The following is a 16029-nucleotide window of genomic DNA, read 5'->3' as shown; positions in this document are numbered from 1 at the left end:
CTACGTGTATTATCCTTCCTCACCCTCGCTCCGGTCAAACTTCCATGTATCGAGTTTCCGGACAACACGCAGCCCTGCATACTTACACTTGGAATGCGTAAGTCGAACCATAACGATTTCGGTACAGCGGCTGCTGGATAATGCCGTGGGCGACTCATCGTGCGAAAATTCCTGCGGTTTACTCCTCAATGGAAATTATTTCGAATACGAGCACGAGTTTTCGTTTTCCCACGCGTGTCTATAATTACATACGGACTGCATGTGTTAATATGACGTATAATATGAAAATCAGATTCGTAGCCTCTCAGTTGAAGTTAGTAATATCGAGACAGCGCATGAGATCAAGCCTCGGAGAAAGTTTGAGCTCCAAAGTGGACACATTCGTCTTAATCGCTGTGTCTATATCAGAGCTGGATGAATTGTTCATCGCGGATACACGTATAAATGACGCGGTGAAGCACATACCGAGGAGACAATTGAGTCGTCGAGGTATGGTCCCCTCACGGAGCCGGGGCCATGCAGATACGAGAATCTGTCCATACAAACGTATTTATATAGATGAAGAGGCTTCTCAGGATCGCAGTTGGCCTACTTCCAGCTTTGGCTCGCTTTCTGTTTCATCGCCGTGCGGTACGCTCTCTTTATTTTTTACGAAAGTATTGTCTCTACCGGAAAACTAAGCACAGACAATGAGAGAAGGAGCGAGAAGGAGAAAAGCTTTCGAAGCTATTTTAATTAAAAGAGAGATGTGCAAGCAAAACACACACACACACACACACACACGTAAATTCACTGCTGATACATAGGCACGTGTGTATATACTTAACGAATGTTGTCCAATACATAATAGAAGGGCCCACGGCTCATCCAAGCGTATGAAATGTTGCTCGAGTTTTTTGGTTAGTTTGTGGCGAAAGCACCTGGCGCTGGTACTTTCGAGGTTACTTTATGTCCATGTGTACGGGGGATGCAATAATGTGCGCTGGAGAGGGAGAGAGAAAATACGTGGGAACTCTTCGTCACCCTACGAATGCTTTTACTCGGTACGAAGGGAGCTCACCAAAGTTTTCCTCTTTCGTTCATCGGCGGAAAAGCTGTGAGACACCCACCAGTTACAGCGTAGGCAACATCCCCCAACCCCTACTCCCTCCCCTTCTCTCTAGCCCTCTTTCCTTACTCACATACTTGCCAACACGCCCGCATCGCCTGTGAGCATTTCGAACACACACGCACGTGCGCAGCACACTTTTGTGCGCCACATTTCACCACAAATTCGCAATCGAGTCACATAAACTCGTTTCGTGAAATTTTCCCGCAGATTTTTCTCTCCCACGCGCGCCCTTCTCAATAACCCTCTCGTACCAAACACTCGCGACTTCCTGTTCCACGGACCTGCTTTTTTCTGATGGCCCTCGCACCCCCGGTCCCCTCTATTTTAACCTACTGTAGCGGCACACGTTCGCATTTATACCCTCTGTTGACTCGAACCGATCGGTTGAAGTAAAAAAACAAATACACGAAACAAAAGAAAATCCGTGCTCACGTGTGCATGTGTGTGGCCTCGCACGCTCTGCCATACTCCATTCGGTAATAAAACGTACGTATACGTGTCACGAACCGTAATGATGCAAATTATCATACTTTATTGTTGATTGTTATCAGGCGTATTAAAATTGAATTTTAATAGAATCACGATGTATGGACTGAAGGCCGCGACGAAGGGGAAGAGCATCGTCCATTATTGGCGGTATGCGCGTGTCACGAATGTTTAAGTTTTCAGCAACTGTGTATGAGGTGCTTTCTCGAAATTCGAGCGACGAACGCCAATCCGACTAATTTTCTGTCGTTCACTATTTTAGTATCGATCACTGAATTATGTTCGATTCTCGTCGTTTTTCATGATCCACTTTTTTTTAGCTCGCTGCAGTCGAATCGTTCAAAAAATATCACACACGGAGAAAACGGATTCGCGTTTTGTATAGTGAGGAATATATTATTTTTACAAAATTTTCAAAGTATTCAGCCACCGATTACAAACAGCATAATATTTTTTCAATTCTGCAGGTTAGCAAAAACTATGTTTCGCTTTGTTTTTCATTGTTATTCATCGCATCTCAGACTTATTGACAGGTACAGATGTATCGTAAATCACACATTTTTACTGTCAGCATAGTAAATTCTATGATAAATACTACACCGAATACGTGTGACATTTTACCATACGTATAGTTTTTTTTCAGGCTTGCCAGAGAGCATACTTTACAACACAAACATTTGAAGTGACTGAAAACATTTTTGGCTATGCTTATAGAGAAAACCAGTCTTGAGTCTTTTGATTAAAAGGTATGGGCATTGGTCTTTTTACTATATGGTGAATAGAACAATTGTTATTATTGCTCGTCGAATTAATGCTGCAGTACGTATATATGAGATTATATATATTCCTAATACTTTCCCTTAGAATTTTCAGCCTCGTTTTCTCCGTGTACCGGTCGGTCAACGATTTCAAATAATGCATCACAGCTTCAGAATATTGAAAAGTTAAACTTCATTTCTATTCCTACGTTGAAACATATTGAGGCATATTGTGATTTGAGCTTGCAGAAACAGTCGGCGAACAAAAATCATATTGACAGAGTATATCGGGCGTATAACATTTGTCGAAACATATGCACACGAGTCAACAAATTTAACCGGAAATATTTCCATTCACGTTCACTTGGTGTTCGCTCGTTATACGAATTGAAGTAATTATTGTCAACGGAACGTGTGTAATATGCGCTCTGAATAATCTTCTCCCCACACGCGAAAGCGTATCTTTCGGTTCCCTCTGCTCACTCTCCCGCGGATATTATGTTAAGCTAATTTCTATAGATGAATAATGACATAATGTAACTTGAAAACGTGATTGATTTTACATTACGAGTTCGACGAGAATCTCCATATTATTGTTCCAGCTTTTTATGCGGGTGCATGCACGTATTTGTACGATATGAACGAGCGCATGTGAAAATTTCCATAAGGTCGAGGAAAAAATAGCCTCAATTTTTGGTGTACTCATCGGCAATAATACGAAGCACATTGGTTTTGCATACGAAATGGGTGATCTGTGTACCAATCGGTAAATAAGCGGGTATATTCAAATTACCGGACAATTGTACCGGATCGTCAAAGGTCCAAAAATGATGGAGCGAAAAGAGCCACTTTTTCGTTCCCTCATCACACGAGATTTATCGCGAAAGTCAATAAGCCAACTTCTCCTCCGACGAGTCTCAAAACCGAGGGAAGCTTTCTTGATTTCGGAAATACGGAGCTTTTCACGTTCTCGAAGAAATATATATGGACGTGGGAAGCCAGCGAATCGCAAGTCTATTTGTCTTTCAGCAGCGACTAAGTCAGTCCTCAGCAGTGTACTTTACTTTTCTCACCCCCAATCTGCTACCAAAACTAATAGATACAGCCAGCAGGTAGATTATAACGAAACGAAGAAATAAAGAGGCTCGCACGCAGACGACGAGACGAAGGGAGGGGGTTGAAGCGTCACGCTATATTTCCAACGAGGCAACTCCACAGCTGCATATAAAACTAACGAGAAAGCTCCTCGACTAGCTCGCGTCTCTCAGTCAGTTTAATCTCAGGGTAAAACCGCAGCAAGGCTTAGCAAGGAAATAGACCTGTTCGATGTGAAACGTACGTGAGGAAGCGGCGGCGTACACGCGGAGAAAAGAGGTTCCGTGTAATAACGAGCTTTCGAGATTTCCCGATAAAAGTTAATCGTAGAAATCTTCACGGACTCTGAATATAAACGTCTCTTAGGGGGCAGGAGTGGGCAGGGATGACGGAACTCGCGAGAGCGAGAAAAAGCTCTCGGGCGAGTCTGCCATGGATAGGCATACGCGAGCTATCAGGGTAGTACTCCTTCGCCGAGATTTTATTTTTCCTTCTTCTTCTATCTCTTGGCGCGAGGGAAGCCACGCCTCTTGTTTATGCAAATGAATCCTCCCGTATTCGATGCTATACAACACACAGATACGCGTGTATAATTAACCCCGTTGAGTGGATTGTGTGCGCGGGTGTCTTTGTGTGTTTACATTTGCAGCTCTAACGATCGCTGCACCGAGCCGCTGCGGATAGATATCCGCATCTTTCTTCATCCACGTTCCCGATTATATTAACAATCATGCAAGCATAACAATCTGATCGCGGGCTAACCGAATATCCCTCGCGCACGCTTTATAATAACCTCTGTACAGCATTGATCCAGCAAAGCTTTTACAATTCAATAGTAAACTTCATCAAACCGCTTTAGAAGGCCCGATTCACGGACAAAAGAGGCTGCTGCACGACAGAGAGAAAGAGATGTGTTTTATTATTCCATCGATTTGGCGAATACTACATGTGAGCGAGGACGAGGAGCAGCAGTTAAAAGAAACTGAAGACCCAAATTTATGAAAAAGTGAAAAGTTCTTCGAAAGCCCCGGAGCGCTGGAAATTCAGCCAACCATGCTGCGCCTCTATGGATAAAATGTTACACTACGCGATATATTCTGCACGCGTATATACAGATACACGTAAAACCTATCCGTCGATCTATGGAAATATATATATATTTAGGCGTGCTAGCAGCTCGAAGCTTTGCTCCACGCTTTTGGGGTTTCCACGAACAGGTTATATCGCTTTCACCCTTGCTCTCGTGCGGCGGGGATTAGCTCTGGACCAATCGAATCTGAGTGCTTTTTGGCGTAGCTTCTCATTTCCTGTTCGCTAGTTTTACCGCTCTGCTCTGTCTCTCTATATAACTATATATAAAGATAAATAGTTATACAGCAGTTCGTGCGCTCGTTCAGACCTCTCACCGCCGGAGCTCCTCTCCGACATTTACTGCAATTAATTGCAGCCCGTGTAATTGAGAAAGCTTCGGATTCGGTCAATATAAAAAGAAGTAGCGACGGCTCGATCGGATCACTCGCGTCTTATGGCTCGAGCAGAAGTCAAAAAAACTCGAGACACCGATCCTTTTCGTCTCGAGACATCGGGAATGAAAATTCCCGATGTTCGCGCGCGCCCCCGCGCTGACACATGGAACCGCGGCGTACACAACAAATGATACAATTTATTCCGATCGAAGCTCATTTCGTTGGACGAAAAACACGCCGTTTCTTCTTTCCCCCGCGGTTCAATAACTTTTAATTACAATTTCATCCGACCAATAAAACCCCACAATTTTTTCCTCGCGATACTTCACAAGCTCCGGAGAGTTTACGAAAAAGTTTTTAACTCTTGGATCAATTCGATTTCAACAAGGATTGCACTTTGCTTCTTTTGGTAAGTGTATATTTACAACTTTCTCCAGACAATATGAAATTTTAAGTTTTATTACATTCGTAAAACGATATGGATTAATATTGAATTTAATCTATAGACATTTATCATGAATCGCGTATACAGCATCTGGAAAATTCGTTCTAACGTTATATTTTCTTTTCTCTTTCTCACTATGTACACAAGGATTTACTTTATTTCCTTCTCGTCTCCTTGACTCTCGAGAGCACGTACCGACCACCACTCTTCGGTATATCCGGCGAGAAAGCTTTACTCGCCTTAGCTGCCACCCGTTTTCTTCCCTCTTTCGCTATTTACCCGCCGGCGTATTTCTCTCTACCAACATCCCGGCCCGCACACTTTTTTCATCGGACCGACAGATATTCACAGCTCTGTAGATTTTGCAATATCTTTCTGCCCTTGCCTCCGCCCATCTCTCCCTCTCGCTCTGTCCCGGCGACTCAACTTTCATCCTCCATATCTTCCAGCAGCTAGGCCACCAATTCTTCGATGAAAATATCGATATAAAGAACGTTATCATCGCGGGGCTGGCGCTGGTCGTCGTGAAAATATAACAAGAAAAAATCCTCGACATTCCCGTATACCGAAAGATCGGCTTCGAGAGATAATGAATTCCAGAATTTCTCTCGCCTTTATAACTCTTTCCTAACTCCTTTCTCTCTCCGTAAAATAAATTAAAGAAAAAAGAAATTTATAAAAACTGCTTCGAATGTTCCGTGGAGAAAGAATAAAGAAATGATGAGATTTTTTGTCTTCCTCTTCGCGGCTTCTCTCTCCGTCGTTTCACTACGCCAGTGAATTTCCTTAGGATTTCCGATAATTACATACAATGAAAACTTCCGAAGAATAAATTGTCGGAACATTTGAAATATTTCTTACCAGAAATATACTCGTAATGCGAATAATCAGGTGCGCCTGATTTTTAAATTATTATTTTAACTTTAGAATTTTCTCGAAAATCCCAGACGTTAATCCCTCTTTTGAGTGGTATCTCATGAACCGATTTCCCGAGATTCACAGCTTCGGGGAAGGCCGATACTTGGATCGGTGACCGCTTGGCCATGGACCAGCTCGCTCGTCAATCGTCCGGCATGGAACGTAGTTTTTTCAAGTTTCATGGACTCCTAGTTTCTTTGAAGCATAGAAATATTTCAATTTAATGATATTTCATAAATTTCATCAAATTCACATGGTTTTAAGATGCGAACATAAAAAGCTTTTGCACCGTGGACGTTATTCTCGTTCTGAATTTATGGTCGAGCATTATTTAAAGCTGGTATATCACATAACATTAACATTCATTTCTCAAGGAAGAAAGATGAGAGAAAAATGAAAATAGTATATTCCTGATGTCAAACGGGGGGAGAAAGGTGGAGTGGCATTTTGTTCCAATTTTCCGGAGACGGTCTAGTTGTCCAGCCATCTGGTGCAAGCTCGCCGGAACAAGGCAGATTTTCCAGGCGTAGGAACAGAAACTCGATCCCTTTCCTTGATGTGGTGTCGCCGCAGCATTGTTGCATTATTCCTAACTGCTGGCCCAGTGTTATTTCTGCTTTTTTGCTTTGGTCAAACGATATGTACAGAAAAGTCTTCAGTGTTCTTAACATTTGCTCAATTATGAATAATTATAAATCTCGAGTACCGGCAAATAAAAAGAAAACCAATGACAATTAAATTCCTTTGGAAATCTTCGTACGATATTTCGTCGGAGAATAGTCGGCAGAGGGAATTCGTTAGTTTTGTAGCATGCTGAGATGCCAACAAGCGAAATTTCTTGGTTGAACGAACCTCGCCATAAATTCAGTCAAACCGCTTACAACCATAATACGGTCAACTGTATATAAGTTTGGTGCTTGAACTGCGACGGAAGACTGAAATTCTCGCTGCGCTTTCAACGCCCATGCAGCAAAGTTCTTGTTGACGAGAGCAAAGTCTTTGTATTCCAGACAAGAAGTAGGCAACGCACGAGCTCAACGCGCGACGCTTGTGTTGGCTGCGGACACGCGTGTCCCAAGCAGCTTTCCTCAAGTCCGACCCTGCCAAGGTAAATCCTCTAGTTACCGTTGAATATATATGCGCGGATTCCCTCTAGTCCGGATAATGGATAGTACAGGAGAAAGGACAAGGTGAAACGGGGGATGATGCATGATGATGATGGAAGGGAAGGAAGCAGAGAAGACCAGCGAATGAAAAGGAGAGAGGAAGAGTCAGCTAAGAAAGTGGTACAAGCTGAGAAAAACCGATGGGAAATACACGAAGGGTCCGACGATACACGCCAAGTTACCTTCACTTACTTAGGCTCACTGTCCAACCCTCGTTTCTTTTACCGCTTAGAACCTAAAATGTCACTCAGTCGGACAAATGACTACATATCTATATACAACTCGTGCCATCTCAATTTATTTTCTCGTTCTTTTTTTTCTGCATTTTATGTGTGTGCTCTTTGTTTTTTCGTTTCCTAATAGAGAAAGGGGGTTAAAGGATTCTTTTGCGAAGATAGGGGAGAATATAAAGAAAGAGAAGAGCCTGTCATAGTTGAATGTTGATTAACTGTGTACTGGCTGGAGTGATGTCAGAAGTGGGTGAATTGAAAAATAAAGAAAAGTCATTAAAGCGAAAGGGTTCGGAGAGGTTTTTCAAAATCGTGCAATCTATTGTGCTTATTATTTTTCAAATGCGCTGCGACAGAATTTCAAACTACGTACTCATTAATTCTACAAAATTTTTCCAAGAGAGTGTGCCTTGCGTCCTCTTTTTTCAGGGTAATTTTCAATTCGGTGCAAGCTTTGCCGGCTAAAATGCGGGTGACTTAACATACGTTTTTTAGATTACTCTTGTCCACAGTGCGCTCGCGAGCGAGCAAAGGGGACGAAAGAAAGAGACGGAAAGAAGTATGACGGAGCTCGCTATTCCGTGAATCTAGCCTTAGTGTCGTAGTAAAAAGAGGCGAAACCGGAGCAACGGCACAAAGAGCTCTGACATGGAAAGCTCTCGCTTCCGCCCTGCTAAGTGTTATCTTTGAAATTGCGTTTCACGACGCTCGCGAGCGTTATTAAATTAAGTTAGCTACGCGAAAGTTTCTTTCGCAAGCGTCTCTCTGCTCAGCTGCTGAATATTATTGTGGCATGCTGAGAGTGCAAGCAGGCCAAAGTGAACTGTATAGAAGGGGTGATAAAGCGTGAGAACACGGGGGTGGAATGAAGAAAGAGAAAGAGAGCAGATCGAAAGCAGGTGTTATGAAAGAACGATGAATCGAGAGGGTGCAAGGAACTGGAATTTCTTCGTTATGACGTTCAACTCGTTTTGAAGCAACGACTGGAAAGACTTTTTCCTTTTGCCTTGAGCTATGTTCACTATATTACTATACTCCCATCTGGAAAATACCTCAGCGTAATAGCGAAAAGATGGACTAACTCGTCAAATCGACTCCGAAATATCTTCTTTCGCAAAAAAAAAATTTGCAACTAAATGCATCTTTATTAGAACTGTTACGCTGCGATTCTATGCACTTCAACGATTGGAGCATCTCCTTCTAGCGAATATTTCGAGAAAAACCATCAGCCGCGAGAAGTTTACCCGTTTCTCGTATTGAGCAGCAGTATTCTTTGTCGTTTTACGACGAAGAGTGCAGAAAATATCATTTTTTCAAAGTGCTTCGCGTATTTACAGACCGCGGTGGTCCCGTCAATAATCGGATCGACCGCTGCGTAGCTGCGTTTTCAAAAATATGTGAAATAACCATGGCGCAGTTTGGGAGTATAAGGATGAAATAGTGCAGACTCCCGCAGCGAAGTATTGAAAATCTTTTAAAGTTTGTGTCTTTCCCATTTTTTTATCTCGTTGAATTCTACGTTTCCAGAGCTCGTTTGTGCGCGCGGAGTTTTATTAAATTTATATTAGAGATTGTATGTGCCAGAGGAATGTAAAGTTCTAGTGTATTAATAAACGATCTGTCTATTTGTCTCGCTCTTTCTCCGAGCCTCGTTCATTCGCCGTTTATTCGCGTTTACACGGCATCGATGTCATTAAATTAACGACTCACGCTAATTATCGTTCTTTGTCCAGTGACCAGCATACAAGCGAAGCAAAATGTATAACTCTATAAAATTATACATATTCGACATGGAACAAGCTACAGCAGGCTTTTTATGTATCTCCGTGTGGATTATGTATAAAAGCGTTTCGCGTCACTGAAATAATATTGAACGTTCGTGTCTGTGGAGCTTTTTCGACGTAAGTCTACACGATTTTACGTGCCGATCGCAAGCTCGTGATCCACTTCTGCACGACAAAAAGGATTATGGCATCGCGTATAACGAGATGCAGGCACGTGTGTTATGGGAAAAGGGAAAAAAATGATATCAAAACAAAAAGCGACAATATGATGTACCTTGTCACCCAAGACCGGGCGTAAATAGAGTTTGCGGTCGTAAAAAAAATGTTGCTACCCGCGAGAGAGGAAAAGCCCGTGTCCGTTAAAGCTCCATTTTTCACAGCGCCCTATAGATTTGTCAATATTTTATTGGTTTCTCAATCCTCGATACAGGCGTCTTGTGTCCGTAAAAATTTTCAAGCGGACCGGTAGGAAAAAGAATCGCGGTATTCCTGTCGTAATCCGCACATGCGAAACTTGATCAATTTTCAGCTTTCAATTTAGTATAAGAACTATGTTTTCCGTCTATCTCTTTTGTTGTTCTTGGCTGCCTCGCTGAAACGTATACACGATTCGTTCGCCTCTGGTGTGAGTGTGCGTGCGAGTGTTATATATTTGTTGGCAATTTGGCGAGAACTTGGATAAGAGCGGAGAAAATTGAAGGTAAACGTGATCGGGAGCGAAATATATACGGCGCCCAATAGATATTGTACCTTGACCCGTGGATAATCCAGTGCACATGTATATATCCGTACAGAAAAGTGTATAACGGGCGAGTCGTATACCGTAAGCAAGCCTCCGTTTCTACGAGGAAGCTTTCCCGCGAGACTAACGCAGAGGCTCTCCTCATTTCGTTTAGTTTATTAATAGAAAGACCCGAAATTATTTTCCAGAGAAACGTCTAGACCGTGTTCTCCTCTCTGAGCTGCTTTTGCTTCTGGCCTTTTCCCTCTCATTCTCCCTCGAGTATATACAATATGCCGAGATATCATGCTCGTAGCCTGCTCTCTCTCTCTCTCTCCCTTGCTCTTTTCTCTCTCGCTTTGTGTCGCTTACTTTTTCTCCTGAGCACACAGTCTTCCTCCCAAGACGCGGCTATCTCGAATTCAATTGACCCATCATCGCCCCCGCGCGAATGCCCAGCATTCGCAAGCCTCGAGCTCGTTGCTATTCTACTGCTCAATACTGTGATAAACCGAAATGGAGGAAAAAGCGAGGAGAGAGAGATAAGAGCCAGCAATTACTGACCAAGTCTCGTTTTACAACTCAAACTAATTGAGTGTTATTCGACCAATCGGTGAATCCCCACATCTTCAATACGGAGTTAACGATCGCAACGAGTTGTACCGCGCAAATCTAAAAGCGATAAAAGAGCTATGCAACCGTTGAAGAAATCACTTGCGTCCGTTTCCTCCCTCCTCGCGCCTTCTTCGCACGTCGCTCCTCGCGATGTCCCCTGGTTTTCTAATAGTCCCACCGTATTGCGGATCGCCATTCATTCTAGCTCCTAATCATCCGTCCATTTTATCGCAGACTTCCTTTACCTTGATCAAACGACAACGATAAGCATTGTTCTTTCGTCACGAAAGCCGGACGTGTCGTCGCAATTATGAGCGATTTTTATTTAATCCATTCTTATCGACTCCCGAAACAAAAAGTATCTCAAGATTTACCATTAAAATATACGAAACTTCATCGACGACATATTCCGTTTTCATAATCACTCGGATTCAGTTCCCTTTTCAAGCGTAACGTAACGCATTTTCAAGATCAAATCTGACAGCTTTAATAGTAACTAGCAAACGTAAGCAATTAAATATACAACGACACGTCGAATGACGTTTATAATTAAGGTCGCACGAACCCGAAAATTCTGTAAACAGCTGATTTTAAATTACAGTAAAGTGAAAGTGCATGGGAATGGATCGGCGAAATCTCAGGTCAGGTTATCGAACATTTAATAAAGAATTAAAACCTGAAAAATCGTAAAATTTATACGGGAGCTTGTGGAAGTTCCATCATCACCACATTTCTATTCGATAATAATTCATATCCTAAATAATTCTGAATTCCTGATACAAACACAGATAGAAGAAAATGTAAGGAATCCGTAGCGACGACAAAAATAAAGAATTACCAAACACGTGAAAGAGATATCAACGAAAGAAGTTGGAAAAATGGCAGAAGCAGAAGCTTTTCCTAAATAATCGCGACTTCTCAGAGGTTAGGAATGAGTCGAAATTTCGAGTGCCCCGCAATTTGCGGCACCAAAAAATACGCTGTCGTACGAAAGGAATACCTTAAGGATTAATCTCGCCTATGTTTCGCACATAGAATGATCCTTCGTACAGATTCTTTAGCGATGTGATTCGTTTTTTAATCTAACTCGCTAATCGATGTTTATTCAATCTTGTGTTACAGATGCGCCGAAGGTTTCACGGGTTTGCGCTGTGAGACGAAGGACGTGATCAGCACCGGAAGTGTGTACAATCGTCATAGGGCACCATTTTCGTGCAAACTTGGACTCTCAACCTCGTACTACTGCTAGCGATAGTAAAAAGGGACCCAATAAGTATCGACTATGTACTTGTGGCGTTCCCACGTTATTTCAATCGCGGTTTTGCCAATTCAACCTTTCCGATTTTCGCGTGCATATTTGCGAAGAATTATAGGAAATGAGAAACCGCGCGTAGGCATTCGGTCTCGCGAAGCTAGGAGCACCGGGAGAGAGTTTAAAAAAGCTCTGGATCCGGTGATATCGCGATACGAATAATGAAATTCGGTATCGTGGCGAACGAAGTGAGGGGTTTCGGAGCGCGAGCGATTACGGGCATTATCTATGGCGTTGTAGAGGAACAAAAAAAACACCGAAGAACCAATGAACTCCAGACGAGAATAGATGTCGACGAGTATATCATAGGAAATGCATCAACGTCGCGTTAATTCGCAAGTATATTAGAGAGAAGTAAAAAACGTTACGAAAATTGACGTTAACTTCGTACATACGCGCATGTACGAATGTGTATATAAGTATACCTGTGTACTACCAAAAAAGATAAAACTAAAATAGAAAACCGAGTCAACGTCAAACATGACGGAGTTTTGTAGGGCATTAGAGAGTGACGGCTGCACGATAGGGCGGCAGCGTCGTCTGATTCAACGTTACAAATATAACGCGGGTGTCGGGACAAAATGATCGATCATCAATTTCACCAATTCATTTTATTTTACTTTTTTTTTTTTCTCTTTTTTTACAGTCGATATCATTTCTTCCCCAAATAAAGTGACTGATAGTCACCGACGTTTGCGATCTTCTGCAAACGCATTGTATATTGATATATAGTTGATACCGGTTGTTTGGAAGCGTCTATGCCATGGCTCATTTGCCCGTAGCGTATAGCGTTGAAAACGATTTTGAGCGAGCGTGAGTTTATTGTAGTATAAAAATGCCTGGCGAGGGCGGGCAAAGGGAGAAGAGGGGGGTGAAAAAAGGGAAGGAAAGTAGGACGGCGGTCGCGATTGCGAGACAATTGGAGAACGAGTCAAGCATAAATTTTAGTTTTACATGTGTATATATTAAAATATCGTTCCTTGTTAAAATGGCATTAGCGTATCGCCATGTTTTAATAGAAATTTCCAAGTTGTTTTTCTACATCGCGAAGTGTGCGATAAATATATACTCTTATGTGAAAAAAAAAGAGGTACTGTTGTGTCAATCGCCGCAGCCGTCGCCGTCGTTCTCTTCCGTAGGGAAACATTTATACCAAAGAGTCCCGGGGTCATGGTGAATATATAAACGGAGACGATCGAGATACATTACGGCGGGGGAGGAAAAACGACGAGAATAAGGCGAGAGACAACGCGCGCACGTGTCACTCTTTCTCTGCAAATTGCGTTAGTCTCTTCGTGTGTGTTGTCTCTGTGAATGTATGCATGTGCGTATTCGTGTGAGTACTTGTCCGAGAGCGAAAGAGAGAGAGAGAGAGAGAGAGAGAGTTTGTTTCAAATTCAGTTTCACGAAGGCGCGTCTCTCCCCGCCGTTCGCCAAAGCGCGCCAAAGAGATTGATGGAAGACGAGAAAACGAAGAAGAAACGTGGAAAAAAGCACAGAGAGCAGCGGCGGTGGCAAAAGAGCTGGAGAACGAGGGAACGCGAAGGAGACAGAGAAATAGAATGATAGAAAAAGAAGGAGGTAGACAGAGGGAGCGAGAACGAGAAAAAAGACTCTCGTGTGCTAATACTACGACGACGTTTGTGCTGAAATAGTTTCGTCCGACGACGACAACGACTACGAACGACGACGGAAAAATCGGGCGTATCCCCCGAGCTTGTGCCTCTTCGGTTCCTCGTTAATCTCGGTGCTTTACGAGAAAAAGAATTTTCAGATACCCGCCGACGTTGCCAAAATATTTTTACTCTCGTCTCACAGTATTTCTAACCGATACGAGACCAAACGAAAATAATTAAAAATAAAATCGAATAAAACGATACTTAATTGACGCTACGCCGACTGAATTTCTACGCTCAAGTATAAAAAACCCGCGAGAATTGCCGACGACAAATTAACCGCCTCTCATTCCTCCAAATTCTAATACCTTTCGAGTCCATTTTCAAACTAATTTTTGAAACGCGTCAAACTGTGCAACGAATTCGCACAAATAATCGTCTAGAGTTTTCGTTCATTCCTCGCGGGACGAGCTTTTTTCTGTTAAATACATTCGACAATATTCGCTCTCCGCACGGTATTCAAAATAATTCATTCATTTTCGTGTAAAATTCACAGCAAATCGAAAAACTACAAACAAGTAAAAGAAAACGCATTCATTGTAAAAAAAAAAATGTGGAAAAAAACACAGAAGCGAGGAAAAATAAATGAAGATCCGAGAGACAAAAAATGAGGCTCCGAGGCCTGAAAGAAAGACAATGAATAAACTGATCGATAATCGATAGAAATGCACGCGCACTATTTTTTATGAAGCGAGCAAGAGTTCTTTGCGTACGAACAAAGTGACGGTTTAAAAAATTGTCCATTTGTCAAGTTTGTACACAAAACTTGATGGAACGAAAAGAGCACCAGGCTCGTGTTTCTAAGCGCACTGCGCAAACGAGAAAAATCTCAATGGTTTTAGCGGGGAAAACCGAAAGAGAAAGGAAATTGAATATTGTGAATTGTTTTTTTTTTTTTTCTCGGTGTGAATGATTAACGAGAAACGCGAACACACGGAACATTTTTTGTTTTTTTATTTTCCGAGTCCGTTGATGACGAATACTCGAGGACGCCTAGTCAATTTTTCGAGTTTCCCTTTTAATTTTATTTTATTTTTGTCAATCTGAGCCACGTTCGGAGGGGGTGGAGAGAGACCGTAAAAACATATATACGTATGATATGTGTATATAGAAATGCATGCGGCGATGAACATTTAATTTTTCTATACCTGCAAAACCTTTATCACAGCGAGTGAGCGAGTTAAAAGCTCGTTTTTGAGCATTGGTGATCACGGAACCGGAGGAACGTGGAAACGAAAAAATCAGGCATTATTCGAGAGGGAGACTTCACGCTCGAAAAACGGAAATAACGGAATATCGATTTGGAAAAACAAGGAGAAAAAACAATAAACGTATCGAAACTTTTGAATGAGCTATGGAAAGTTTGTTATTCCAAGTCCCGCAGTCGCTTTGTGCAAAAAAAAGAAAGAAAAATATCAGCCCACCGTTATCGCGGATTTACATGCAAATACATTTTCATTCTAATCGTCAGGGCATCCGCTAGCTCCTTTTGAATTTTCGATACATTTTTTTCCTCCCTGATTTAAGAAGGGACGTGAAGCATCCCTCCGAATGGCCCATTACTAAAGAAATTCCTTGTTAGAAAAGGGAGCTTAATATTTTCTTCATGGGAATGAAGGAGGGGAGAACAAGCTCAGCCGTGGATTGTAGGTATGTGTTAGGCAACGTAGCGTTTATAGACGCGCGGCAGGATATACCGAGGCCTTCGAGCGGTGTGGATTCGACTCGCGAGTTTTCCAACAAGCCAGAATCTGGGCCGAGATTCGCGCAGTGACGAAGCACCGAGCGAAACGTCAGAGCGAGTAGTAGGGATTTTGAAAAACCCGCGAGACGAGTGATTCGATAATACGAAGAAAAAATATAGTAAAAAAAGTACAGATTTTAAGCGCGTTATAAACGCGCTCCGTTCTCCGCGCACACGCCACAATCTCGGGACCCTATTTATGTTTTATATTATATTCTATATATTATGTATGTATATAGATATATATATAATAATCATATATACATATGAATATATAGATGTGTATAAAAAATTTAATTTATTTATTTAATTGAATAATTTTATTGATTTACGATTAAACCAACTTGAAAATGATCCTTGTTTTTTATCATTTATTTGTATTTCTCCCCTCACATGTTGTTATTTCGTATGTTTTTCGTTTGTTTGCTTTTCAATTGTCAACACGTACCTCCATTGAGATTTTGTGAGCACAGGTCGGTGTTGCGCGCCGATACAACATTAG

The 16029-nt window shown here is 42.1% G+C and overlaps 1 protein-coding gene across 3 annotated transcripts in view; it reads left to right on the top strand.

Moving 5' to 3' along the window:
* The window catches only part of vn (membrane-bound neuregulin protein vein), a 205030-nt gene that overhangs the window by 162561 nt on the left and 26440 nt on the right, over nucleotides 1–16029 (top strand). For 2 of the 3 annotated variants that reach the window (XM_043416225.1, XM_043416224.1), the window contains exon 5: nucleotides 11918–11976. In XM_043416225.1, the coding sequence (XP_043272160.1) occupies nucleotides 11918–11976 (59 nt within the window). Of the gene's footprint in view, nucleotides 1–11917; nucleotides 15822–16029 lie in introns of those variants that run through there. The other variant, XM_043416223.1, reaches the window with a different exon arrangement.

Source organism: Venturia canescens, chromosome 4, assembly GCF_019457755.1.
Source record: "Venturia canescens isolate UGA chromosome 4, ASM1945775v1, whole genome shotgun sequence".
NCBI classification, from domain to species: domain Eukaryota; kingdom Metazoa; phylum Arthropoda; class Insecta; order Hymenoptera; family Ichneumonidae; genus Venturia; species Venturia canescens.
The sequence above is the reverse complement of the archived record's forward strand: the minus strand, read 5'-3'. Positions and strand labels throughout refer to the sequence as shown.